Source organism: Canis aureus, chromosome 36, assembly GCF_053574225.1.
Source record: "Canis aureus isolate CA01 chromosome 36, VMU_Caureus_v.1.0, whole genome shotgun sequence".
NCBI classification, from domain to species: Eukaryota; Metazoa; Chordata; class Mammalia; order Carnivora; family Canidae; genus Canis; species Canis aureus.
In genome coordinates, this window is record NC_135646.1 from 20627096 (window position 1) to 20650241 (window position 23146).

Consider the following 23146-nt stretch of genomic DNA (forward strand, 5'->3'; position numbering starts at 1 on the left):
CCCAACATGGGATTCGATCCCGGGTCTCCAGGATCGTGCCCTGGGCCAAAGGCAGGCGCCAAACCGCTGCGCCACCCAGGGATCCCCTACATGATCTCTTAAAAACACGATATATCTTTGATTCAAGTAGAAAAGAAGTGGCTTCAGTCAATAGAAAAGAAAACTGTACCCAGAAATAATTTAAAGGCTCTGTGTGGCTATAATGATGCCAGCACTGCCTCCACAGCCAAAGGTCAACATACTTCTGATTGTTTCAGAAAAAGGTGGGAAGGACTGAGATAATCCCAGAGAGAGGAAGAAGAATCACAGAAACAAATTGCTCTGAACCCTCAAAGTCATTCAGGGATGGACCTTAGCTGGAGAAGATCTGAAGAAACTGTCTAAACTTTTGTGCTGGTTTCAGAAGTTAGAGGGCCAGTGGATGCTTCCAGCATCTCCACAGAGACCAGGGTTGCTCCATCGCTTAGAAAGAGAAGTTCTCAGACTCTTCCAATATCTGTCCCCCAAATTCTTATTTCCTTACAGAGGATGGTTTGCAAGTCAAGATCCCATGAGACCGCTCAAGTGTTTCTGGCAGAGAGCTTGGGTGGGCTTTGGCAGCATTTATCTGTTACTGGATATAGAGTGGCCGGGTGAATACCAAGAAACAGAAAGAGGGGAAAAAAGGAAAGCCCAGAGACCCAATCTGGGCAGGGCAAAAATCAGTCCCCAGCCCCAGTCACATCTCTGGCCCTGGCTAAGGGTTGCACTGCTCTGACATGTTCGGTTTATGAACTCCTTGGTTCCTCTAAATAAGAATCCACCACAGAGATGAAGCCACTGATGGGTTGTCACATGACAGTACAGGAAAATGAAACTTGAAGCTTTTCTTCTCCCACACCCAGCAAGTTTTCAGTAGAATCCAACAAGCTCTGCCCTTGTCTCTGAGGCCAGAGTCAATTATTAACTATAGTTAAGGGTGAGCCCTGGGTGCATAGCTCAGGCTGAGTGAATCCAGTATCCCCAGACCACAGAAAACACCAAAAGGGAGCCAAACCGCAGTTCTACAGAGCCCCTGTAAATTCCTCCTCTCTTTAGGAGACGATAATGTTCCAGGGAAGTCATCTCCAAACTTCCAAACCACAGAATTGCAAAACTAAAAGAAACTTACTGTTCAGAGAAGTGAAACCATTGCCTGAGCTCCTGGAGCTATACAGTGGTAGAGCAAGGGTCTTTGGAGGGGGGAGCTTGGAGTCAGACTGCTGGGTTCAGATCACAGCTTCACTCCTTTCTAGTCACGTGACCCTTCAGGAAAGTACTTGACCTCTTGAGTCTCCACTTCCTCATCATTAAGTGAGGCTAATCACCTATCTCCTGGTGACTGAAGGGTTCAATGAGATAAGCCCTAGAAAGCTCATAGAACAGTGCCTGGCACACAACTGCTCAGTAACGGTAACTCTCATCAACGTTGTATCGTGCTATCCCCTACTTAGGCAGAAAGCAGAGATTCCGGAAAGCAAAGTGTTTGGACTCCGAAGTATAAATTTCCAGGGGAAAAAAAACAGTAAGACTGGCCTCTGCTAAACTATGTTTCACAGAGAGACTATACCAAAAACCTGTCCATAAGCCACTCAGCCCTGTAACAGACTCTGGAATATTTTCCTCAAGTCATGGTTTTGGGGCAAGGATTCTGGGCACTAAACATACCAATGCCAAGTCTCTCCCTCTGGCCTCCCCCACTCTGAAAAATACAAGCACCATCTGGAGCCACACCACACCAGATGTTCCCACAGAGTCAGCATTTGGCTCTGTCATGCTGGCCTATGGATTTTGGCCCTACCAAGGGTTCCCATCACTCCTTACAGAGCAGGATCTAAGTCTGAAGGGGGGGGAAGAGAAGTTGCCTGCATTCCCCAGACGCTGTTGTGCACAGCGTCTGAGTAGAAACCACTCAGCCCTCTATATCCTCCCAGAGAAAAGCCTGGTATAATCCAAGCCTGAATTGAGAAAAGAGATGAATTCTCCACTAATTTGTTAACCTTCTCCCAAGTCACCTCAAATTGCTTAGTATATGTCAGATGTTTCTATTCCTGCCATACTGATCCAAGTTAGGTAATAAAGTGTATGTATTAGAAGCATCTACCACTACCCCTTACGGGCTGATCTTGCCAGGCACCCTTCTGTTGAGGAAACAGGAAATGAATGAAATGCAAGGAATTCACAGAGTTAGGATGAGGCCCAAAAAGGTGGACTTGATGCAGAGAAGGAGTGACACTTTATCCCCAGCCACACAAAAGGCCAACAGTGGGTGACTAAAAGAGAATCAACTCTCTCCTTTCAAAGGAGTAAGTTCACAAAGACACAGTGACAAAAATATAATATGACACATGCACAAGGATATCCATTCATTGCATTATTTGGAATAACTAAAGACTAGAAATCATCCTGATGTCCACCGATAGGAAGTGCATGAAAGAGCTGTGGTACACCCATGCAGGGCCACAGGATGCAGAGGACAATTTCTGTACACTTCTCTGCATTATACTGTTACATGAAGGAAGTAAAGTGAAGAATAGTATTTTAATGGGCTGCCTCTTTGATAATAAAGGGGGGACATGGTTGGGGTTTTTTTTTCAAAAGTAACAACAGGATAAATAAAAAATAAACTCATAAAAACTGCAGTCTATGGTGGGGGAGGGAAAGAGAGGCAGGAATGTAAAGTAGTCCCCTCTGAGTATACTCTCTTGATAGTTTTTACTTCAGTCCTACATGAACATTCTATACCATTAAATACAAAATTAAAACCTAGCCTAGGGCCTCATCTTTTGTGCATGATTCCCCCCCCGCCATTCACTCCACCCCCACACCCCTTGCCCTCAGCCTGCAACAGAAAGCCCCAAAGGTGTTCTGGTCAGGGGCTAACCCTGCCACTGTCTACGTGGTGGACAGCACCAGGAGACCTGTTTGAGGTGACTGGTAAGTTCCCAAGTCTCTAGGGATGCCTCCCTGCTAGAGCACTCCGGGCTTCTGGTGGCATGAGGGGACCTATCTTCAAGCCAGACCAAAGCTGCAGCGCCTCACTCCCAGGCTGCACAATATACGAATTCCCCAACTTTGAAGAAACAAATGCAAAAGAATTTCAGTTTCACTCTCCAGAACACTTCCGGCTATTCTTTCCCCAAGCTACCTTTTCCTTCCTGGAAAATGCTAGTTTCTTTTGGCAACATCCAAGGGCCAGGCAAGCTGTTTTCTGGGTTTGTCCAGTTAGTTCTGAAAGTAGTCAAAATTTAAAGGGTATTAAAGGTAACACAGATGCAGGCTCTGCCCCAGGCCAAGTGTCCAACAAAGCTTTAAAAGGAAGCTGTTGTTACATCTCCTCAATAGACGTGCCTCTCCTTAAGAAAATCCTATGCCACACTCAGAAACATTGATTTGGTTTTTAATGTTAAATCAAATAATTAGGGGATATTACCTGAAAAAGAGTTTCTTCTCATAAATGCAATGGTTGGCAGCGCTCTTTTACATAAGAAAACTTGTAAGGTGCAAATGAAAGATGGTATGATTTACCAAGTTTCATTTTATTCAGGGACAGAATTGCTTAGATTACTATTAAGAAAGACACCTTTCAACCCTGAGAGTCTAGGAGAAGGTATATAATCTGAGGTGCTGCCTCCCAGAGCCTCCTACACTCTCAGCTACCCCCATCTTCATCAGGCCATGGCCAGAGTCCAAAGTCAGCAAAACAACTGCATTTCAGATACCAAGGTTGAGCCACACCCCTTAGAAACTATTGAATTTCTACGGCAAAGAGTAAAGTCCTCTGTGTGTCTGTGTGTGTGTGTGCATTTTCTACATGCACATAAGTATCTGAGTATATAAAAAACTAGTTTAAAAAGTGAGTGGGGAGAAGAATTAGGAATAGTGGACAAAAAAAAAACTGGGGGGAGGAAGGAGGGCTCTTGTATAGAGCGGAATGCTGAATGCTGACTTACAAATGTGGAGAAAATCCTGGAGTTTGAAAATCATTGCTTTTCAACGAACATAGTAAATATTGAATCACATTAGAATCATCAGTGCATACCCATCGATCTAGGGGAAATTCTTGACACAGAGTGGGATATTTGTATGGTCTTAAAATATCTCCCCACCTCTTGCTTATTAGTTGCAAGGGAAAAATAGTAACTATACAAAACTAACTGTATAGTGAAGAAATGAGACATCTTCATCAAATAAAATCAGCATCACAAATGGGGGACAGATGGACACCACTTCCTCCAGATGTGATGCCCTGAGAAGGGTACATAATTTAGGTAATATTCTAGTGAGAACACATTGCTTGAAATAAATCATAAGCAACACCAGATACCAAAAATGAGGAAAATTCTGGTTTTTTAAAATAAAAGATGGTAGTGAGGGTGATTGTATTCTTCAAAAATGTCAATGTCAAAAAGAAAAGTTATAGAAATGTTTAAAATTAGGAGAAACTAAAGAGACATGATAATACAATAATGATCCCAGATGAATTATGTATTGGAGGGGGAAAAAAGCTATACAGAATATTACTAGATCAACAGACAAAATTGAAATGTTAGAACTTCAACTTGGTGAAAGTATTGTACTAAGTAAACTTGACTAGCATCAATAACTGTACTATATATAGTTGTGTAAAACAATGTCTTAATCCTTAGGAAATACACAGTAAAGTATTCAGCAGTAAAGAGCCATGATGTGTGCAAGCTACTCTCAAAAAGTTCAGAAAAAAAATTGTGTTTACATAAATAGATGATAGAGAAAGATAGAGAAAGCACACAAAGGTTAACACAAATGGGGTAAAAGTAAACAACAGGTAGGTGAATCTAATAAAATAGTATACAGTGTTCTTAGTATTATTCACATTCTTTCAACTTTTCTATAGATTGAAATTATTTCCAATGTAAAGATTAAAAAATGGTAAATGTAAAAAATATGAAATCATGAAAGTAGTAAAGAAGCTATCAAAGAATTTTTTAAGAATAAAAAATAAAACTTCCACAACAACCCAATTAAAAAATTGGCAAAGGACTTGAATAGACAATTCTCCAAGAAAGATAATACAAATGGCCAACAAACACATGTAAAAATGCTCAATATCACTAATCATTAAGGAAAGGCATATCAAAACTACCATGAAATACCATCTCACACCGATTAGGATGGCTACTATCAAAAAACAAGAAAATAGCAAGTGTTGACAAGGATGTAGAGAAACTGGAATTCTCATGCATTACTGGCAGAAATGCAAAGATGCAGCTGCTATGAAAACCAGTATGGAAGTTCCTCAAAAAATGAAATACAGAATTACCATATGATCCAGCAATTCCACTTCTGGGTACATATACCCACAAGAATTGAAAGCACTACCTCAAAGAGATATTTGTATGCCCATGTTCATAGCAGTATTATTCACAATAGCCAAAGATGGAAGCAACTCACATGCCCACTGAAGGACAAATGTATAAACAAAATATGGTATATACACACAATGAAATACTATTCAGCCTTAAGATAGAAAATTCTGACACAGATAAACCTTGAGGACATTATATTAAGTACAATAAGCCAGTCACAAAAATACAAATACTCTATGAATCCACTAATACGAGGTAACTAGAGTAGTCAAATTTATAGAGATATAAAGTAGAATGGTGTTCACCAGGGGCTGGTGGGAGGGGGGAATAGGTAGTTACTGTTTAATAGATATAACATTTCAGTTTTGCAAGATAAAAAGTTCTGGACATTGGTTACACAACAATGTACATTTAAAAATAATTAAGATGATAAATTTTATGTTGGCTTTTACCACAATTAAAAACAAAAACCAAAAAATTCCAAGGCCAAGATAACTTCATTGATACTGATAGCTGTTAGCAGGCTAAAACTGCCCAAATTTGCTGGGAAGACACATAAATCCCAGAGAAGAATGTCACATGTATCTCTCAAAGATCCTGATCATGTTGTAAGAAACAGATTGCAAATCTCCCAGTGTTTCCCCTGTACCCACCCTTCTACTGCTGGGCACTACAGGAACCCAAATCTTGTCCTCTGGAAAGGACAGGCTACATACAAGATGTGAGGCCCCCTGTTCAAACATTATTAAGAATTTTTTAAAAGTGACAGCTAAGCAGTGCGGCTCGGAGCCCGCCAGCCACGGTCCCGGGCGCCAGCTACGCCGCTGCCGCTGTCACTATGGCCCATTACAAAGCCGCCGACTCCAAGCGCGAGCAGTTCCGGAGGTACTTGGAGAAGTCGGGGGTGCTGGACACGCTGACCAAGGTATTGGTAGCCTTATATGAAGAACCAGAGAAACCTAATAGTGCTTTGGATTTCTTAAAGCATCACTTAGGAGCTGCTACCCCAGAAAATCCAGAAATAGAGCTGCTTCGCCTAGAATTGGCAGAAATGAAAGAAAAATATGAAGCTATTGTAGAAGAAAATAAAAAACTGAAAACAAAGCTTGCTCAGTATGAACCACCTCAGGAGGAGAAGCGTGCTGAATAGGAGTCTTCTCACTCCTATTGAAAAGACACTGAAAAAATGGTTTTGTATGACTTGAATAGTTTGTATAGAGTATAATCTTTTCTGAACAGATGCTCTAGAACTCTTTTAATATGTTGAATTCACCTATCACACTTTAACTGTTATAAACACATATACTTAGAATCACCAATAAAAACTCAATATAACTTTCTTTGGGTCTTAAAAGCAGGAGAATCCAAAGTGAATCCTGAAAAAAAATCTAAACACAGCCATCTAATTCATTACCTTAAAGGACATTGTTTATTAGTCTGACTAGGAATGATGGTACTGGTTGTATGTAGGCCAAGAAGTTCAGCATGGAGCTGTTCCTTGGTTTAGTGCAGGATGTGAGCACAGGTACAGTCATTCTTTAAAATGAAGAGGACACTGTTGTTTATATCCTCTGTAGGCAGCTGGAGAGATCTGTGTGACAGAAGATGCTTTTGCACGGGTTCCCATGAATATTGTACTCTTGTTTATATAATGTGGAACAAATAACTCTTCTTTGCCACCACTTTGCCTTAGATAACCGTGTGTGTGCCAGTTTGAACTCTGACACCACATTTCCTTCTATGCAATCATGCCCTATCTGATAATGTTGCCTTGCTTTGCTCTGTGCTTCAGTGGGTTCCAGCTGCACATTGGCCTATGTTGTTTTTCAATTTGCTATACTAGCAGTTACCCTGATTGTAATTTATATACCTTCAAACAGGATCACACTGTTCCCCTGTCTTACTTAGTTCCTTAATTGATTGAGCAGAGAACTGAGGTAATATAAATTTCTGGGTTCACGCACAAGCTGGGATAAGAAGGGGAATGAGCCATATATCGTGGAGAATTATAGTTTGCGGGTATAATTATATAGTGTTTTTTTTCCCTCAAAGTATTTTTCTAGCCTTGAATTCATTTTATCTTCATTATCCCTGTGAAGTAGGTAGGGCAGGTATGAGGGGAGGTTGGGTGCTGAATTTTTAGGCCAAAGACTGATATTAATACAAATTCTTCACTAACTATAGAACCTTGGGCACTTCAGTTAACTGCTCTGAGAGTCACTTTCCTCATCTGTTAAATGAGAAGAATAATATCAGTGCTGCCTACCTCACAGGGTTGTTGTGAGGGTCAAATGGAATGTATGTGAAAGATCTGTCAATGGTAAAGCACTATATTCTTGTTTGTTTAAAAAAAAAAAAAAGTAAAAAAAAAAAAAAAAGTGACAGCTAAGCATTAAAAAAAGCATGGGTCAGGTAGGACTACACAGGCTATTATGCTTAGGAAGTTGGCCTTGATCAGATCGCATAAGAACAGAACCACTTCAAAGCAACCCAGTGGTGTACTGGAGTCAACTCGAACCAGCTAGTGAGAGCCATTTGTCAGATTTCCAGAAATTCTATAATTAAATTGATGTCATGTTGGTACATGAAATCAGCTATGGTGGGAACATTTATACCAAACACTACACATCAGGGTCTCTCTCTCTTTTTCTTTGGGGTGGAGTGTTGAGGGTGGAGAGAAGAGCTGGTGGTGAAACATTTACCAACCCATCAATGAACCTACCGATAAGGCTCCATGGAACTGATTAATGTCTGAAGGGGAAAATAGTTCTTCCTCTTTTTGATGCAATGACTCTGTTTCCGTATCTACAGGAGGTGTCGCTACCTCGGAGGCTGCAAATAGAACCATGGATAGTAAAACAAAAATCATCTTCTAACTAGTAGCAATCCAAGATAACCAATCATCAAAAGAAATTATTTTACAAGGACCTGTAGATTTATAGTGCCATTTGCTTAAAGAAAAAAAATGTGAACTTATAAATTGTTTTTCTTTATCATTCTATTCTCATTCCTTTTATTATTATATGTTATTGCTGATTGTTTATGTTTTTATTATTTTTGTCATTTCGTTAGTTCTTTAAGATTACTATATACTTTCCTAAATACTATTTCAGAACTTATGGTATTTAAACGTGTCAGGTAACGGCCAAGTAGAAATTACAAAAGCATTACCTCCAAAAACAAATCAGAACTCAGACTATAGCAAAAAAGATAAAGGAAAGAAGAAAGAAAAGAAAAAACCATTCAAGAAGAAAACATTCAAAAGTGGTGATTAAATAAATATTTTATGTACATAAGACACATTTCTATAGAACCATTAATAAAAAGAGCTATGTCTGTATTATGTACATGGAGAAATGTGAGATGCATTAAGTGGGACTAAAGCAAGTTATAGAATATGATTAGCAGGATTTTAGTTAAATATATATTTATCTAGCTATCTACACACATATACATACAAATTGTCTCTTTATATATTCTCCAAACAGTGCAAACAGTGATTATCTCTAGGGAATGGGCTGGCAGTAAATAAACCTTCTTTGAATTTTTATTTTTGGGGCACCTGGGTGGCTCAGTGGTTGAGCGTCTGCCTTTGGCTCAGAGTGTGATCCCAGGGTCCTAGAATCAAGTCCCACATCAGGCTCCTGCACGGAGCCTGCTTCTCCCTCTGCCTATGTCTCTGCATCTTTCTCTGTGTCTCTCATGAATAAATAAATAAAATATTTTTAAAAATTTATTTTTAATTAAGATACATTATCTTTAATAAGAAATTTAAAATAGTAAAGCAAACATCAAGGCTCAAGAAAATTCAGAAAGCTATCCTAGTGGTCCCCAAATACAGCTTGTGTCCTAATCAGATACAATGGACTTTGACTTTGCATCACATTCACTTGCAGAAAAGTCCAAAATCTGCCTACCTACTATCTTTTCAGTCTTTTAGTCCTTCATCCTAAATGGGAGAAATATACACAAGCTCTTAAACCTATACTAAAGTTAATACTGAAATATTGATATCTGATAAATATATATATGCATATATATATATTTGGTCTTGCCCTCTTTTTCCTGGCACAGAGCTCCTAAAACTCTTGGAATCTCTGAACTGCTAGATTGTCTCTTGCTAATAAGACGTTAATGAGATGACTGGTAATTGGGGCTCCTGGGTAGCCTCTGGAGGGAGGCAGTGTGCCAGAGGAATAAACCTGTGGTCAGAAAGTTGGAACTTTCAACCCCATACTCAGACCTCTGGGAAGGGAAGAAGAGCCAGAGCTTGAATTAATCATGATGGCCAATGATTTAAATCAATCGTGCCTACATATGAAGCTTCCATATAGAACTCTAACTGAAGGGGCTTGGAGAGCTTCCCGGTTGGTAAATATGTGAAGGTGCTGGGGAGGTGAGCTGCCTGGAGAGGGCCTGGAAGCCTTATGCCCCTTCCCTCATACCTTGCCCTATGCATTTCTTATATTTGGCTGTTGCTGAGTCAAATCTTTTTATAATAAAAAAGTAATCTAGTAAGTAAACTGTTTTCCTGAGTTCTATGAGTTGTTCTAGCAAATTACTGAACTGAGGACAGGGTCATGGGAACCCTCAGTTTATAGCCAAATGGGACAGAAGCCATGGGTATTCTGGGGACCCATTAATTTGCAACTGGTGTCTGAAGTAGGGGGCACTCTTAGGGCATTGAGCCCTTAACCTAATTGAGTTAAGGTCTGTGCTAACTCTGGTTAGTGTCAGAATTGAATTAAATCGTTAGACACCCCGATGGTATCTGTAGAGAATTAGAGAATTACTTGGTATGGAAAAATCCTACCCATCTATGTCAGAAATGTTCCAGAAGTGTTGGTGTGATAGGAGCAGAGGACAAGTTTGTTTGTTTGTTTTCTTTTGACATCCAAAAGAGATCAACCAGCAGGTAGGTTGTAAAAAGAAAAATCAAAATTAGAATTCTTCTGATATAAAGCTCACGTCTTAAGACTCACTGAGCCATTTACTACATAAACATTAGAGTACCTTCTCCAGAGTTCAACTACCCAGAACAATCTGACCACCTGCCTGTTTATTTTGTGTGGGGTACTAACTACAGGAAAATGGGAATGTAATCGGAAAAAAAAAATCTTAGCATTCAGAGCTCAGTGAGGATTCCAAAAGTACTTTTGTTTTTTTTGTTTTTTTTTTATTTTTTTTTTAATTTTTATTTATTTATGATAGTCACACAGAGAGAGAGAGAGAGAGAGGCAGAGACAGGCAGAGGGAGAAGCAGGCTCCATGCACCAGGAGCCCGACGTGGGATTCGATCCCGGGTCTCCAGGATAGCGCCCTGGGCCAAAGGCAGGCGCTAAACTGCTGCGCCACCCAGGGATCCCTATCCAAAAGTACTTTTGATATCAACTCCCAGCTTTTTATTTCTCATTTGATAACTTAGGTTAGAAGAAACATTTTATTCTTCATAACTTCTACTTAAATTATGCATTTATTCATTACTTTAGCTATTTTGGGGGATTTTAGCAATTTAACAACAGTGTATTTTGTTCCTCAACACATTTTGTATTTATAGAATTCTTAGAGAGAAGTTTCCTTTTAGATAGTTTCGTTTTTAACCAAAGACATTTGCACACCAGATTGACTCCCTGAATTAAAATATGGGTGTGGCATAAAGTTTCATGAATATACTCATGCATTTCTATTTCTGGAGAAAAAGAAATGTGGAGAAAAATAACCTGGAAAAACACAAACTTAGTCTATTGATAAATAGTAAGCAAATCATCCAGGTGTTATTTCCATCCTCTGCTATACCTCTAGCATTACTATATTTACAAAACACAATTAAAAAAACAAACAAGGAAATAAAATTCTTCTTCCTCATACTAATTCTAAGAATATGAAAGTTTTCATGACTTTCTGACAAACATATTTATAGCAACATGTTTTATTCTATGCTAGACATGTATTTTTTTAGGAATTACTTCATTTGACCCTCAAAACACCCACGAGGTATGTACTATTATTATCTCCATTTTATGGGTGAGGAAAGTGAAACAGAAAGGCTAAGAAAAGAACCACTGCCCCATTAATAAGTGGAGTCCTGGTAATCTGACTCGCTAGACCTCATTCTTAATCCCCATGCTACCCCACCTCCTTCATTATTTCACTCAAAACAATTTTCTATCTCTCCCCTCCTATAAAAATGAAAAAAAAAGACATTTATCTTTTTTTTTAAGACATTTATTTAAAACTACTTTTCTTCACTAGAATATAAGCTCCAAGATAGCAGGAGCTTTGCTCTATACATCTTCTAGGCACCTTCTAAAACTGTGCCTAGTTCCGAGTATGCATTCATAAATAGGTCTTGAATGAATAGACAGGGAGAGAGTTCTGGCTTTCCCAAGGGAATATTATCAGAGTGATGAGTAAACATCATATACCACCAATTAGTTTAAGAATTTCATGGTCTTGTGCAAGCAAATAAGTGTAAGCTACTTACCTTTCTCTCTTTTGTATCTTTCAATCTTTCTTATAAGGTTAGGTACAACTTTTCTACAGAGATCCTCCAGTAACCCCAGATTATCCTCATCTATTAGAGCTTGTTTCTCCAAATATGCCAGGAAACTTAGAGGGGTCTGCAAGAGAATCAATGGAGTCACATTTACTTGCCTTCTGATGATCCATTCATTCTTTAAACATTACTTGCATGGTCTCTAGTCACCAAGTCTCACAATGACGAAAAAGGTACAGTGTTTGTCCCTGAGAAGTTCAATATATGGGGGAAGAGGCATTGCCAAGTAAATTATCTATATTAATAACAAATACCAAATATACATAACTCACTATATACCAGGCATTACTTGCTATATATTACCTCAAAAACAAGCCAATAAAGCTAGATACTATTATAACCCCCATTTTAAAGATGAAATTACTGGAGTTCAACAACTTGTCCAAACTCACAGAGCCAATAAGTGGCAGAGCTGGTATTTGAACCCTGGCAGTCTGATGTCAAAGGCTCTCTTATTAATTATTGAGCTATACGCGCTGTCACTCACATATGTAAATGACATTAGATTAGGGCAGCAGCAAAACAGAGACACCAAAGATACAAAGGGTAAATATTTAGTATTTTAAAAGAAAATAATTCTTTTTTTTTTTTTTAAAGAAAAAAATTCTTAAATGCTGCTGGGAAAAATAGCAAATTGGCTAGTATTATTTTAATATTGAATTACATGCAGGGTGGAAGGCACCATAATCTTTTCAGTGAATAGCACTTCTCAGTGTATTAAGCTGGTTATGAGAAAATATATACGAACAAACTTACATCAGAGCCCACAGAAAAGAGTAACTCATCAATAGTGAACTTCTGAACACTACTATCTCATTGCACACATAAGCATCAGCTAGGTGGGACCTGGGGCGAGTTCTCCAGACATATTGAAAGGCTGAACAGATAGATAAAAAGGGAAAGTGTGTTCAGAAACACTGAGAAAGAGGCTTGAGTACAAATCATGAATAAGAGCCAGGTCATGGCTAGAACAGTGGGCTGGTATCAGATGTGCAGGAACGCACGGTATGTGAGGAGTTTGAGCATGTCTCCCATGCATAAGGAGTGTCCGCAGAAGTTTTTAAGGAGAACAGTAACATAAACACATGCGGTTTTGAGTAGAAGTCTTCAAATTGGGGGAGGAAGCAGATTAGAGAGAAAATATTGGCAGTAAGATTAAATACTCTGGCAAAGAGATGATCAAGACCTGGTCTAAAGCCAGTGGTGGAAACACAGAGGTGGCACTGGATTTGAGAAACATTTTTGAAATAGAATTTGGTGACTTGGAGAGATCAACTGGAAATGAAAAAATGAAGGAAGAATCAAAAATGACTTTCAATGGTGATACCACTCAATTATTCATCATTCATCTATGGCACATAGCTGGCTTCACACAAGCTGCACATGGGAGGGGATTCTTGAAGGATGACTAGGTCTCATTGCCAACATGGAAAAGGACAAGCCACATGGAGAAATGATGTGAAACTAAAAATCTGGTTATGAGGATGTTCATGCTGGCTTCAGTAAGAAGTTTCACTGGGGACGCCTAGATGGCTCAGCCAGTTAAGCGTCTGCCTTCAGCTCAGGTCATGATCCCAGGGTCCTGGGATTGAGCCCTGGCATTGGGCTCCCTGTTCAGTGGGGTATCTGCTTCTCCCTCTCCCTCTGCTGCTCCCCCTGCTTGTGCTCTCTTGCTCGCTCTTTCTCTCAAATAAACAAATATAAAAATATATTTAAAAAATATATAAAAATATAAAATAAAATATAAAAATATAAAAAAAAAGTTTCATTGAAATGATGGAAGTTGAAGTCATATCGAAATGCATTGAAATGTGACCCAGATTTGAGTTAGTGGAGAAAGAGTGTACACAAACTATTCTTTCAAGAAGTTTGGCAGTAGAGGGAAGGAGGGAGACAGCAATAACATTAGGATGAGGAAGGGTTAGTGTATGTGCATGTGTGTATTTTCAAACAAGATACTAAAGATGGCAACAACTGGCGTGCCTTGGTGGATCAGCCGGTTAAGTGTCTGCCTTCAGCTCAGATCATGATCCTGGGGTCCTGGGATGGAGCCCCGTGTCGGGCTCTCTGCTCAGTGGAGAACCTGCTTCTCCTTCTCCCCTCTGTTTGTGCGCTCTCTCATTATGTCTCTCTCAAGATGGCAGCAACCAAGGGAAAGGCCAGAGTTACAAAATCTTACCTGATTTCTGTTCTCATCTGGTCAAAGAGAAATTATAATTTTTTTAAAGATTTTTTTAATATTTTTTTTTATTTTTTATTTTTATTTATTTATGATAGTCACAGAGAGAGAGAGAGAGAGGCAGAGACACAGGCAGAGGGAGAAGCAGGCTCCATGCACCAGGAGCCCGATGTGGGATTCGATCCTGGGTCTCCAGGATCGTGCCCTGGGCCAAAGGCAGGTGCCAAACCGCTGCGCCACCCAGGGATCCCAAGATTTTTATTTTTAAGTAACCTCTACACCCAACATGGGGCTTGAACTCAAAACCTGAAGATCAAGAGTCACATGTTCCACCAACTAAGCCAGCCAGGCACTCTTAAGATATTATAATTTTTTAAGAAATTCCAGAGACAGGGAGGAGAACCAAAAAGGCAAAGAAAACTGTGTGTCTCCAAGTGCAGCCCTAGCACACCAATAGCTTGGCCAGGGAATAAAGGCAGGAGAGAAGGGGGGGTGCAGAAAAATTCATCCAGAGCTGATCAGCTGGGCAAAGGGGTCCACCACACAAAGTTCTGCTGTAGGTCACAAGCAAATGAGCTATCTCTGAACCTTAAAACAGAAACACTATTTTTGACAGCATCCTACCAGGAGGAAGAAAATTCTAGAAGCAATGGTGCAAATTCTTCATACTTTGAAGAAAGTTTATGAGATGTTTGGTAAATAACACCTCTACACACACACACACACACACACACACACACACACTCGAAATGGAGTCTGTACTTTAAGAACGCCACTCAGTCAATACTAGCAGGAAGTGTATGAAAGCGCTTGTTCTGCTTCTATGCTAAGCTAGTAGATCTGGGTGTGGTTTCCTTTACATTCAACGTTCATTTGCTACCCTGAGAACAGATTTCCGGACTATTGTTGGGTCTCTCAGGATGTGTGAAGGCAGCTATATTGCTATGAACTTGTATGAAAGTTATCAAAAAGGAATCTTAGAACACCCTACAAAGATCTTTTTTTTTTTAAGATTTTATTTATTTATTCATGAGAGACACAGAGACAGACAGGCACAGACACAGGCAGAGAGAGAGGCAGGCTCCATGCAGGGAGCCCGATGTGGGACTGGATCCAGAGACTCCAGGACCACGCCCTGGGCCGAAGGCAGGCGCTAAACTTCTGAGCCATCGAAGAATCCCCCAAGTTCATTTTTTTTTTTTAACTCAAGAGAGACCATGTGAATTTAGAACCTTTTGTTTTTGACTGAGGGAAGTTCAGGCCCTCCCCACCTGGCTGCTATATAATTTATTTCTGCGACAAAATCTTTTGCAATTACAATAGCAGATAATGCAGCCTTATTAAGCCCTGGCATGGAAACTCATCTGCGTTGCTTAGAGATGCTCCTTTACACATTTCGAGAAGGCTAGCCTGATCACAAGATCCAGTAGAGATTATCTGGATTATCTAAAGTATATAAACTCAGCCACAATTCTCACACGAAGAAATAGATCTCCTTCAGAATCAAAAGCTGAGATCATTTGGAACCCAAGAAGTAGTGTGCTTTTTCTGAATCCCACAGTTTTTATGCCACAGTGAAATACAGCGATAGCTCCCTTTACATTGCTGAATGAGAAAAAGCATACAATCGTTTGGCTACCTGAGCATGGGCCTTCGATGACCTAAAAGCTAATTTAGCAGGGGGCAAAATGTTTGGAATGCTTCTGGCCACAAACCGTGGATGCCTGCAGGTTAAGGTCTAAGACCCATGGAGGAAAAGTATAGGAAGAAACACATTTCCCAGTTTTTCCTAGTAGAAAATCGTGACGTGTGGAGCATATCAGGGACCCCTGGCCATCTCCTCATCCTCCACCCTATGGTGGGGAGTGAGAACTTCTGCTCATGACATAGGGAGGGGCATAAAGGTATAACCACAGAGAGTAGTTTCATTTTATTTATAAACCCAGAGACCAGAGAAATTGTGAGAGGATGCTTCACGCTGAGAGAGAATATTATTAGAATAATCTGGAGAGCTTTTCAAATGACAGGAAATCTCTTCTAAGGTTGAGTCATTTGGCATCTGAATCGAGCTGCCAGTTTGCAGGAAATTTGGGAGCCTGAGGAGTGTGTTGAAATGTACGGAGCACACATAATCAGCAAAAGTCAAACTGCGGAAAATTCTATCTGCCAATCATCCCGGGGTTCTTCAACAGAAATTTTTTTCAACAGATAAATTTTAAGAAAAAGAAAGGGAGAGATTAAAGGGAGAGGAGTTTAACCTGTAGGTTTAAAAACACTCAAAAGAAAAAAACTGGCCAAGACTAACTTTGACACCCAGAGATGCACAGGTAAATGATAAAACCATAAAGAAACATCAAAATGTTGTTACCATAAAAGCCAGGACAGTGGTTACTTCTAGGGGGTAGGAAGGGGCTGTGATTGGAATGGGGGTAAGTGGAGCAGTTTCTAGAGTGGCTGGCAAAATTCAAATTCTTGACCTAGGTGATGGTTTCAAGAGGATTAGCCTTATAATCATTCATTAAACTATATGTTTGTCTTATGTATTTTTTCTACAATTGTGTTTTGTTGGGTATTTTTTTTTCCGTAAGAATAAAAAGAGAAAAAGAAGAGGAAAAAGTATTTTAAAAAGGCAGAAAGCCATGAGAACTTCCAGGGGCTATTTAAGGAAGAAAATTAGTAGATTCCAACAAGTGGCAATAAGTATAAGAAAGTTATCAGTATATTTCTGCGCATCCTATCAAGGTGACTTAGTTCATCCTGCTAATCTCTCCAGTTATTTGTCGTAAAAGCACAGAAACAGAAAGGGTTCAGGCCCTTTTCTCAGAATGAAAAGGGTAAGACTGTATCATCCCATTCATTCCTGCTTTCATTCAGAGCATCACTTTGTAACAGATTCTCCAAGGTTCTGGAGCTATAATGATAACTAACACTCAGTCCTCAACCCCAAGGAACCCACAACCAACCTTTGGAAGAAAGGAGTCTCAAGAGGTGACTAATCAAAAGACACAGTCTAAAATCCCTGAGGGCTCTAAAAGAGGAAAAAAGATCTCAAAGATTGTCAGCAATGCAAGCAAAATAAACCTACTCAGGTTTTAGGTCTGACACAAGGAAACATTTAATGAATGACTTACGGAGTCAGAGTCAGAGTCCTCGTTTGATCTACCCCATGTAAAACAGCCTCCCACTCCTCAATGATTTTTCTAAAAACAAAAGTTATTTGTCAATAATATCAGCTGATCTCAGGAGAATGTGATATGGGAGGGCTACATATGGAATGAAGGCTCGAGAGCATGGGGGATATTCACATTTCTAAGTTGCATGGAAGGGGGTGGTCCACGGCTGTTCATTTAGTACTAAATTTCATAACTTCCATACATGTTACATGTATTTTTTTTGTTATCAGATGTTCCATTAAGTTAAAATCTAATAAAAACAGCAATTGACTAGCATAATTATAAAGTAATGTTATAGGGTAAAATATGAAAGTGGCCCCTTCTAAAATTAACTAACTTGCTTGTTATAAGTTGACATTAGAATCAAAGGAAAACATATAAAGTTTTGAGGCCTGGAAGAGAGACCTGCTGCCACTTTCTTTCCTACTCTTAAATGTGACCCATATGGCAATACTATTAATATACAGCAATTATATTATTATTTAAAATACTACCATTAGTTCGAAACACCTATACATCCCTCTACAAAGCACATCCTCAAACGTATGTCTTATTTGATTTTCACGAAAACCCTACCTAAGAGATAATGCAAAGTTCCTCAAAAGGGCACGCAGCATCCTTCAGAAAGCACATCTAATGTAGATGATGAACGACTCATTCCCACTCTGCCACTATTTCCCACCTCCTCATTTCCACACACTTCTCTCTGGTAAAACACACTGGGTGCCGATAGCAGTTAACCACTTACTAGTAACCTGACTACTAGACGCCAAATATAGGCCCCTAACATTTACCCACGTCATGTTGTCTAATTCTCCCAACAGTCTGGGAAACAAGTAGTGTGATTGTCCACAATATGACACATGAGAAAATGAAGACTCAGAAAGCTTCAATCACTCGCCCCACATCCCGGGGTTAGTCACAGAACCAGGACTAGGCTCCAGGCTCATCCAACACCAGAGTCTTAAGCACTGTATGGGCATCAATTCCTACAAATACAAACCCTTCCTGAAAACCCTGTCCAGCATATTCCCAACACTGATGAAGTCAGTGCTCACAAATACCCCACTCTGTAGGGACCCACTTACCAGTTGGGTTTTGGGCATCGAATCCCTCTGAAGGAAGATCATGTCCTTTAAGTTCTCTGAGCCAATGCTTTCTGACAGTTCGTAGAGCAGGTTTCTAAGACATATATCAGAGAGACAAATAAAACCTCACATGTGTGGAGGACAGCACAATAAATCAAGTGCACTTTTTACAAACATTCTCATGTGGATGATCCCAACCCTGTGAGTAGATAAATCTCTACTGAATTCTGAATCCCACTGTACAGATTCAAAACTAAAACTCGGAGCTTTAAGAGGCCTATTATATTAAAATAATACAATAAGGGGGTGCACCTTAGTGGCTAAGTTGAGTGCCCGACTCTTGATTTCAGCTCAGGTCATGACCTCAGGGCTGTGAGATCAAGCCCTGTGTCGGGCTCTGCACTGGTTGGGGAGTCTGCTTGAGACTCTGTCTCCTTCTCCCTCTGTCCCTCTCGCTCCCCCCCTCATGCCCACACTCTCGCTCTCTCTCTCTCTCTGAAAAAAACAAAATAAGATTAAAAATAAAATAAAATTTTAAAAGATAACACAATAAGCAGGTGAGGCAGGCCTTCTGATTCCAAGTCCAATACCATTTTCCATCCCACTAGGAAGATGTAAAACTCCATGTTGGCATACCCTCCCACCTCCTGACTCCATTCCAGGAATTCAGACTTACTTTACAGGCCCTCATCAAAGAGGACTTGATGCCAGTCTGTATGAGGTCAACTGTTGAACAAAGAAGGAAATATCCCAGCTTCTGGAGAATCGTGTAATTGACAACCAGAAAAACTGAACATTTCATTCACATACTAACACCTCTGTATGCCAGAGACCCACCCTGGGTCATTGAACCAGCGTTGTGGAAATAATGACTTGCAGAATTCCCCCACTGACTCAAGTGTAGCTCAGATTCTCAGCCACTTCAAGCACTAAGACCTGAAGGATTCTAGTCACCTAGGCCATAAAAGGTTCTTTCTCATGGGATTCTCTGATGAAGCTATGTCAGTGGACAATTTAAAACTGTGTTGATCAAGTTAAGTCCTGGTGATGTGCTGTACAACTTGGTGACTGTAGTTAGCAATACCGTTGACCCTTGAACAACATGGGTTTGAACTGTGAAGGTCTTCCTGAGTTCTGATTTTTTTCAATAAACAAGAGTACAGGATAGTGAATGTATTTTCTCTTCCTTAGGACTTTCTTATTAACATTTCCTTTACTCTGACTTACTCTATCCCAAGAATACACTATATCATACATGTAACATGCAAAATATGTATTAATCAACTTATGGTCAACAGTAGGCTATTAGTAGTTAAGTTCTGGGGGAGCCAAAGGTTATGCATGGATTTTTGACTGTGTGGGAACTGGCACTTTAACCCCCACATTGTTCAAGGATCAACTATACTGTGTTATATATTTGAAAGCTGTCAAAGAGTGGATTTTAAAAGTTCTCATCACAAGAAAAGAGAAATTGGTAACTATACATAGTGATGGATGTCAAACGTATTGTGGCGATCATTTCACAATACACTCATGTATCAAACCACTATGGTATACACCTAAAACTGTACAATGTTATGGATCAACTGTATCGCAAGTAAAAATAAAAAATTTTAAATAAATAAAATAGCGTTATCTAAGGTCTGACCTGTGATAACCTGATGGCTGTATTTCACCCCATGGGTAAAACATCTGTATTTTACCTCTCTGGGTTTCACCCAAAAATGTGTGAAAATTTGAAATTGGACATGGCACAAATGATGTCTTTCTCTACCCCAGAGATACATCTCCTTTTTCATTTGCTGATTTGGCCCCAAGTAGGCATTCCCTCTTCTCAAATCCTCACAGTGAGTCACAGGAGGAAGGGCTATCTCGGAATGCAGAGGGTAAAAGGAAAGTGCAAGTCCCGCTATGCTGAAGCCAACTTCCATTGGCAGGGAGAGGCAAACCAAAAGAAGGCACTGCCAGGCCCCCGAGCTGGGCTCTGAAGCCTTGCTGACCTCCCAACCTCTCATCTCATTAGTACCTGAAGGGAAGAGATCTCCTGGTTTTGAAGCACTATGTCATCAAAGGAGGTGGGTAAGAAGAAAATCCTAATCCTCGCCTCCTTTCAGAGCCCAGTGGCCTGAATGAACACCAAATAGATGGAAACCCCCTCTCCTGATCACAGACTCCTCCCCACCTGAACAGAGAGACCCTCCTTCGAGTTGGCAGCAAACTCTCCACTTGCTCTTTGCTTTGATTGAGGTACCGCAGCAGCGAATTTTGCTTGATTATATAGAGGAGTTCCGCTAGGAAGAAGGGGTCCTCCTCACTCAGCAGCTCCTCGGCCAACAGATGATCAAAAATATCTGAGGCTGAGTTGGACTTCTCCAGCTTCTTGTGGGAGACGAAGTCTCGGCAGAGAAACTTCAAGCCCTCCACATCTTGGATCTCCAGTTTTGAATCAATAGTCAGAAGCTTCCCACGGAAGCTCGACTGACAATTATCATCAGAACGGAAAGTCAAACTTTGAGCTTGAGATGTCATGGCCAGCCTGAAAGAGAGAAGAGGTGGGCAGCACATGAGAAAGCAAGGATACGGAGAACCCCAACTTCCCAGGCCTCCTCCGTTCAGGCATGAGAATTTCCCAAAAGTGCTGAAAAATAAAAATTCCTATAAGCTTACTTCAAAAACCAGTAGCCCCAAAAAATGAGCCCAACACTTGCATGGCAACCGTTTTGGAGGTCTGGAGGGAGCTTTTTTGGAATCCAATTTACCTTCATTTCTCCCAAATCAAAGTGTCCCTGGGTAGAGCTGGTCAAAAGGGAGGCTGACAAAGCACAATCTCTCCGTGTTAGAGCTCTTAATTCATTCCAATCAAATAGCAGAAATCGAGTTTAGATTTATGCCTTTCATTTTGGAAATACAGCAGTCTGGGAGTTTATACTTCAGAAGTGTCCACTAATCCAAGAACAACCATAACAGGACAGGTCTATATCTCACAAAAAAGAGAAGCCATAATCCTAGACCTCAAACGAAAGGGAGGTTTTGGACAAGAGTTGCTAGATCACTGAAGGAAGTCACAAATTACCTAAATTATATTTCCACCTGATCTGTTCATAAAGTTCATACAGTATTTTCTTTTTTTTTTAATACGGTATTTTCTACACTAAATTTCATTCTAATTAGAGGAACAACGAACTGATAAAAAATTTTCAGTGTGATATTATTCATTCCATAAGGCCTCAAGGTATAGATTCTTTGTCAGATTTGGCTATTTAGAAACAAGAAACCACTTTCTAAAGGAAGGAGAACATAACAAAAAACAACATCAGTAACAAAGAGTGGTTGTATCTAATTGGTATAATTACAAATACTATAAATTCTTTTCTGGGCCACTGTCTGAGTTTCTCAGATTTTATGCAACGAACACACATTACTTTTACTGTTAGAAAAAGAAAACTGAGGGGTGTCTGACTGACTCGGTAGGTAGAGCATATAACTCTTGATCTCAGGGTTGTGTGTTCAAGCCCCACATTGGGTGTACAGCTTACTTAGAGAGGGAGAGGGAGAGAGAGAGAGAGGGAGAGGGAGAGAGAGAGAGAGAGAGAGAGAGAGAGAGAAAGAGAACAGAAAAGGGTATTTTTTTGTGTTTATCCATGGGGTCTTCCCTTCTAGTAGTAGCCTGTGATACTAGAAACCAAATGAATGGCTTCTTGGAGAGAGTTTGCAATTCTAAGATATCTTAAATTTGCCTTGCAGTTTCCCGAAGATTCCAATCTGTAGCTTTGATGACTGTGTGCTCCATTTGTGGACTAGCATTTATTTCCGCCTCTAAAAGTCTGTGTTGGAGCTTTCCTGGGGCTTTTGAGGCCTTCATTTTCCCTGGCACAGCTAATCAATCCAGGCAGAAACATGCCTTGGCCAACAAGGGCTTTTGCAAGTCTCTGTGACTGAAGCCTATTGTGGAAGAGCTCAGCAGGGGAAAGGTGCTAACCACGTACCTTCAGATCAAATTCCGTTGATCCTCTGGAGGCAAATGGTTCCTGGGAGAAACTACCTGAAAACAAAGTTTTGAAGAAATTAGAATCCTCTGCGTAATCCAAGTTCCAGGGAAGCTCCCATTTACGCGGGAAGAGAACTCAAGACTTTTCTGCTTCAGCGAGCAAAAACTGGACCTTCTGGTTTGGGTAACTTGATAATTAATTTCCTGCCCACGTCATAGCTGCCTTGGCTGCCTTCTCCCCTCCCCTTTCCAGGTTTTGGAAAACGCTAACAAACAGCGCCTCCTAAAGGCAAGAGTCACAATTTTTCCACTGGACGCCCGGGATTTTCTCTGGTTAAACCAAGGACTCTTTACAAATGAACTTTTCCTTTGGGTCACGAAGGTTGATGAATCAGAGAAGGAAGGAGAGAGAGAGAGAGAGAGGGAGAGAGAGGAGAGAAGGAAGCAAGGAAGAACAAAGAAAGGAGACTTTTCCTAACCATCTCCTTCCCCAAACTCACTTAACCTTTAAAATAAAACCCAAGAAGTTCAAGAAATAGAGGTCAGCCATCTTAACTCTTTCTCAAAAAGTTGCATGTGCAAATTTTTTAAAAGTTTAAGGTAGAAAAAAAGGGAGGGAGAGCTGGACTATAAGCCCATTTGGAGGTATTTGCAGGAAACTCAATAGCAGACAAAATTGATGCAGTCTTTGGTCTCACAGCACATTCAGTGCACCAAGAAAGAGACTTTGAAGACATTATTTATAAGGATAAAAACAATACCTAACACTTACATGGCAATTGTAATTGTATGAGGC

At 40.2% G+C, this 23146-nt stretch overlaps 2 protein-coding genes across 2 annotated transcripts in view; one reads left to right on the top strand and one right to left on the bottom strand.

Moving 5' to 3' along the window:
* The window catches only part of CASP10 (caspase 10), a 34601-nt gene extending 12042 nt beyond the window's left edge, over nucleotides 1-22559 (bottom strand). Inside the window, exons 1-5 of the mRNA XM_077885395.1 lie at nucleotides 22349-22559; nucleotides 20545-20898; nucleotides 18363-18456; nucleotides 11851-11986; nucleotides 8089-8198 (exon numbers count right to left, since the gene is read on the bottom strand). Coding sequence (XP_077741521.1) covers nucleotides 8089-8198; nucleotides 11851-11986; nucleotides 18363-18456; nucleotides 20545-20891 — 687 coding nt within the window. The 5' untranslated portion in view covers nucleotides 20892-20898; nucleotides 22349-22559. The remainder of the gene's footprint in view (nucleotides 1-8088; nucleotides 8199-11850; nucleotides 11987-18362; nucleotides 18457-20544; nucleotides 20899-22348) is intronic.
* LOC144306105 (c-Myc-binding protein) lies at nucleotides 6145-7705 on the top strand. Its single transcript, XM_077885396.1, has one exon. It carries the CDS (start codon nucleotides 6205-6207, stop codon nucleotides 6514-6516), a length of 312 nt encoding a protein of 103 aa, XP_077741522.1. The 5' UTR covers nucleotides 6145-6204; the 3' UTR covers nucleotides 6517-7705.
* Nucleotides 22560-23146: the final 587 nt, after the last annotated feature.

Excerpts from the sequence above, each read along its gene's own strand:
- LOC144306105 (XM_077885396.1), top strand. The coding sequence starts at position 6,205 with ATGGCCCATTACAAAGCCGCCGACTCCAAGCGCGAGCAGTTCCGGAGG.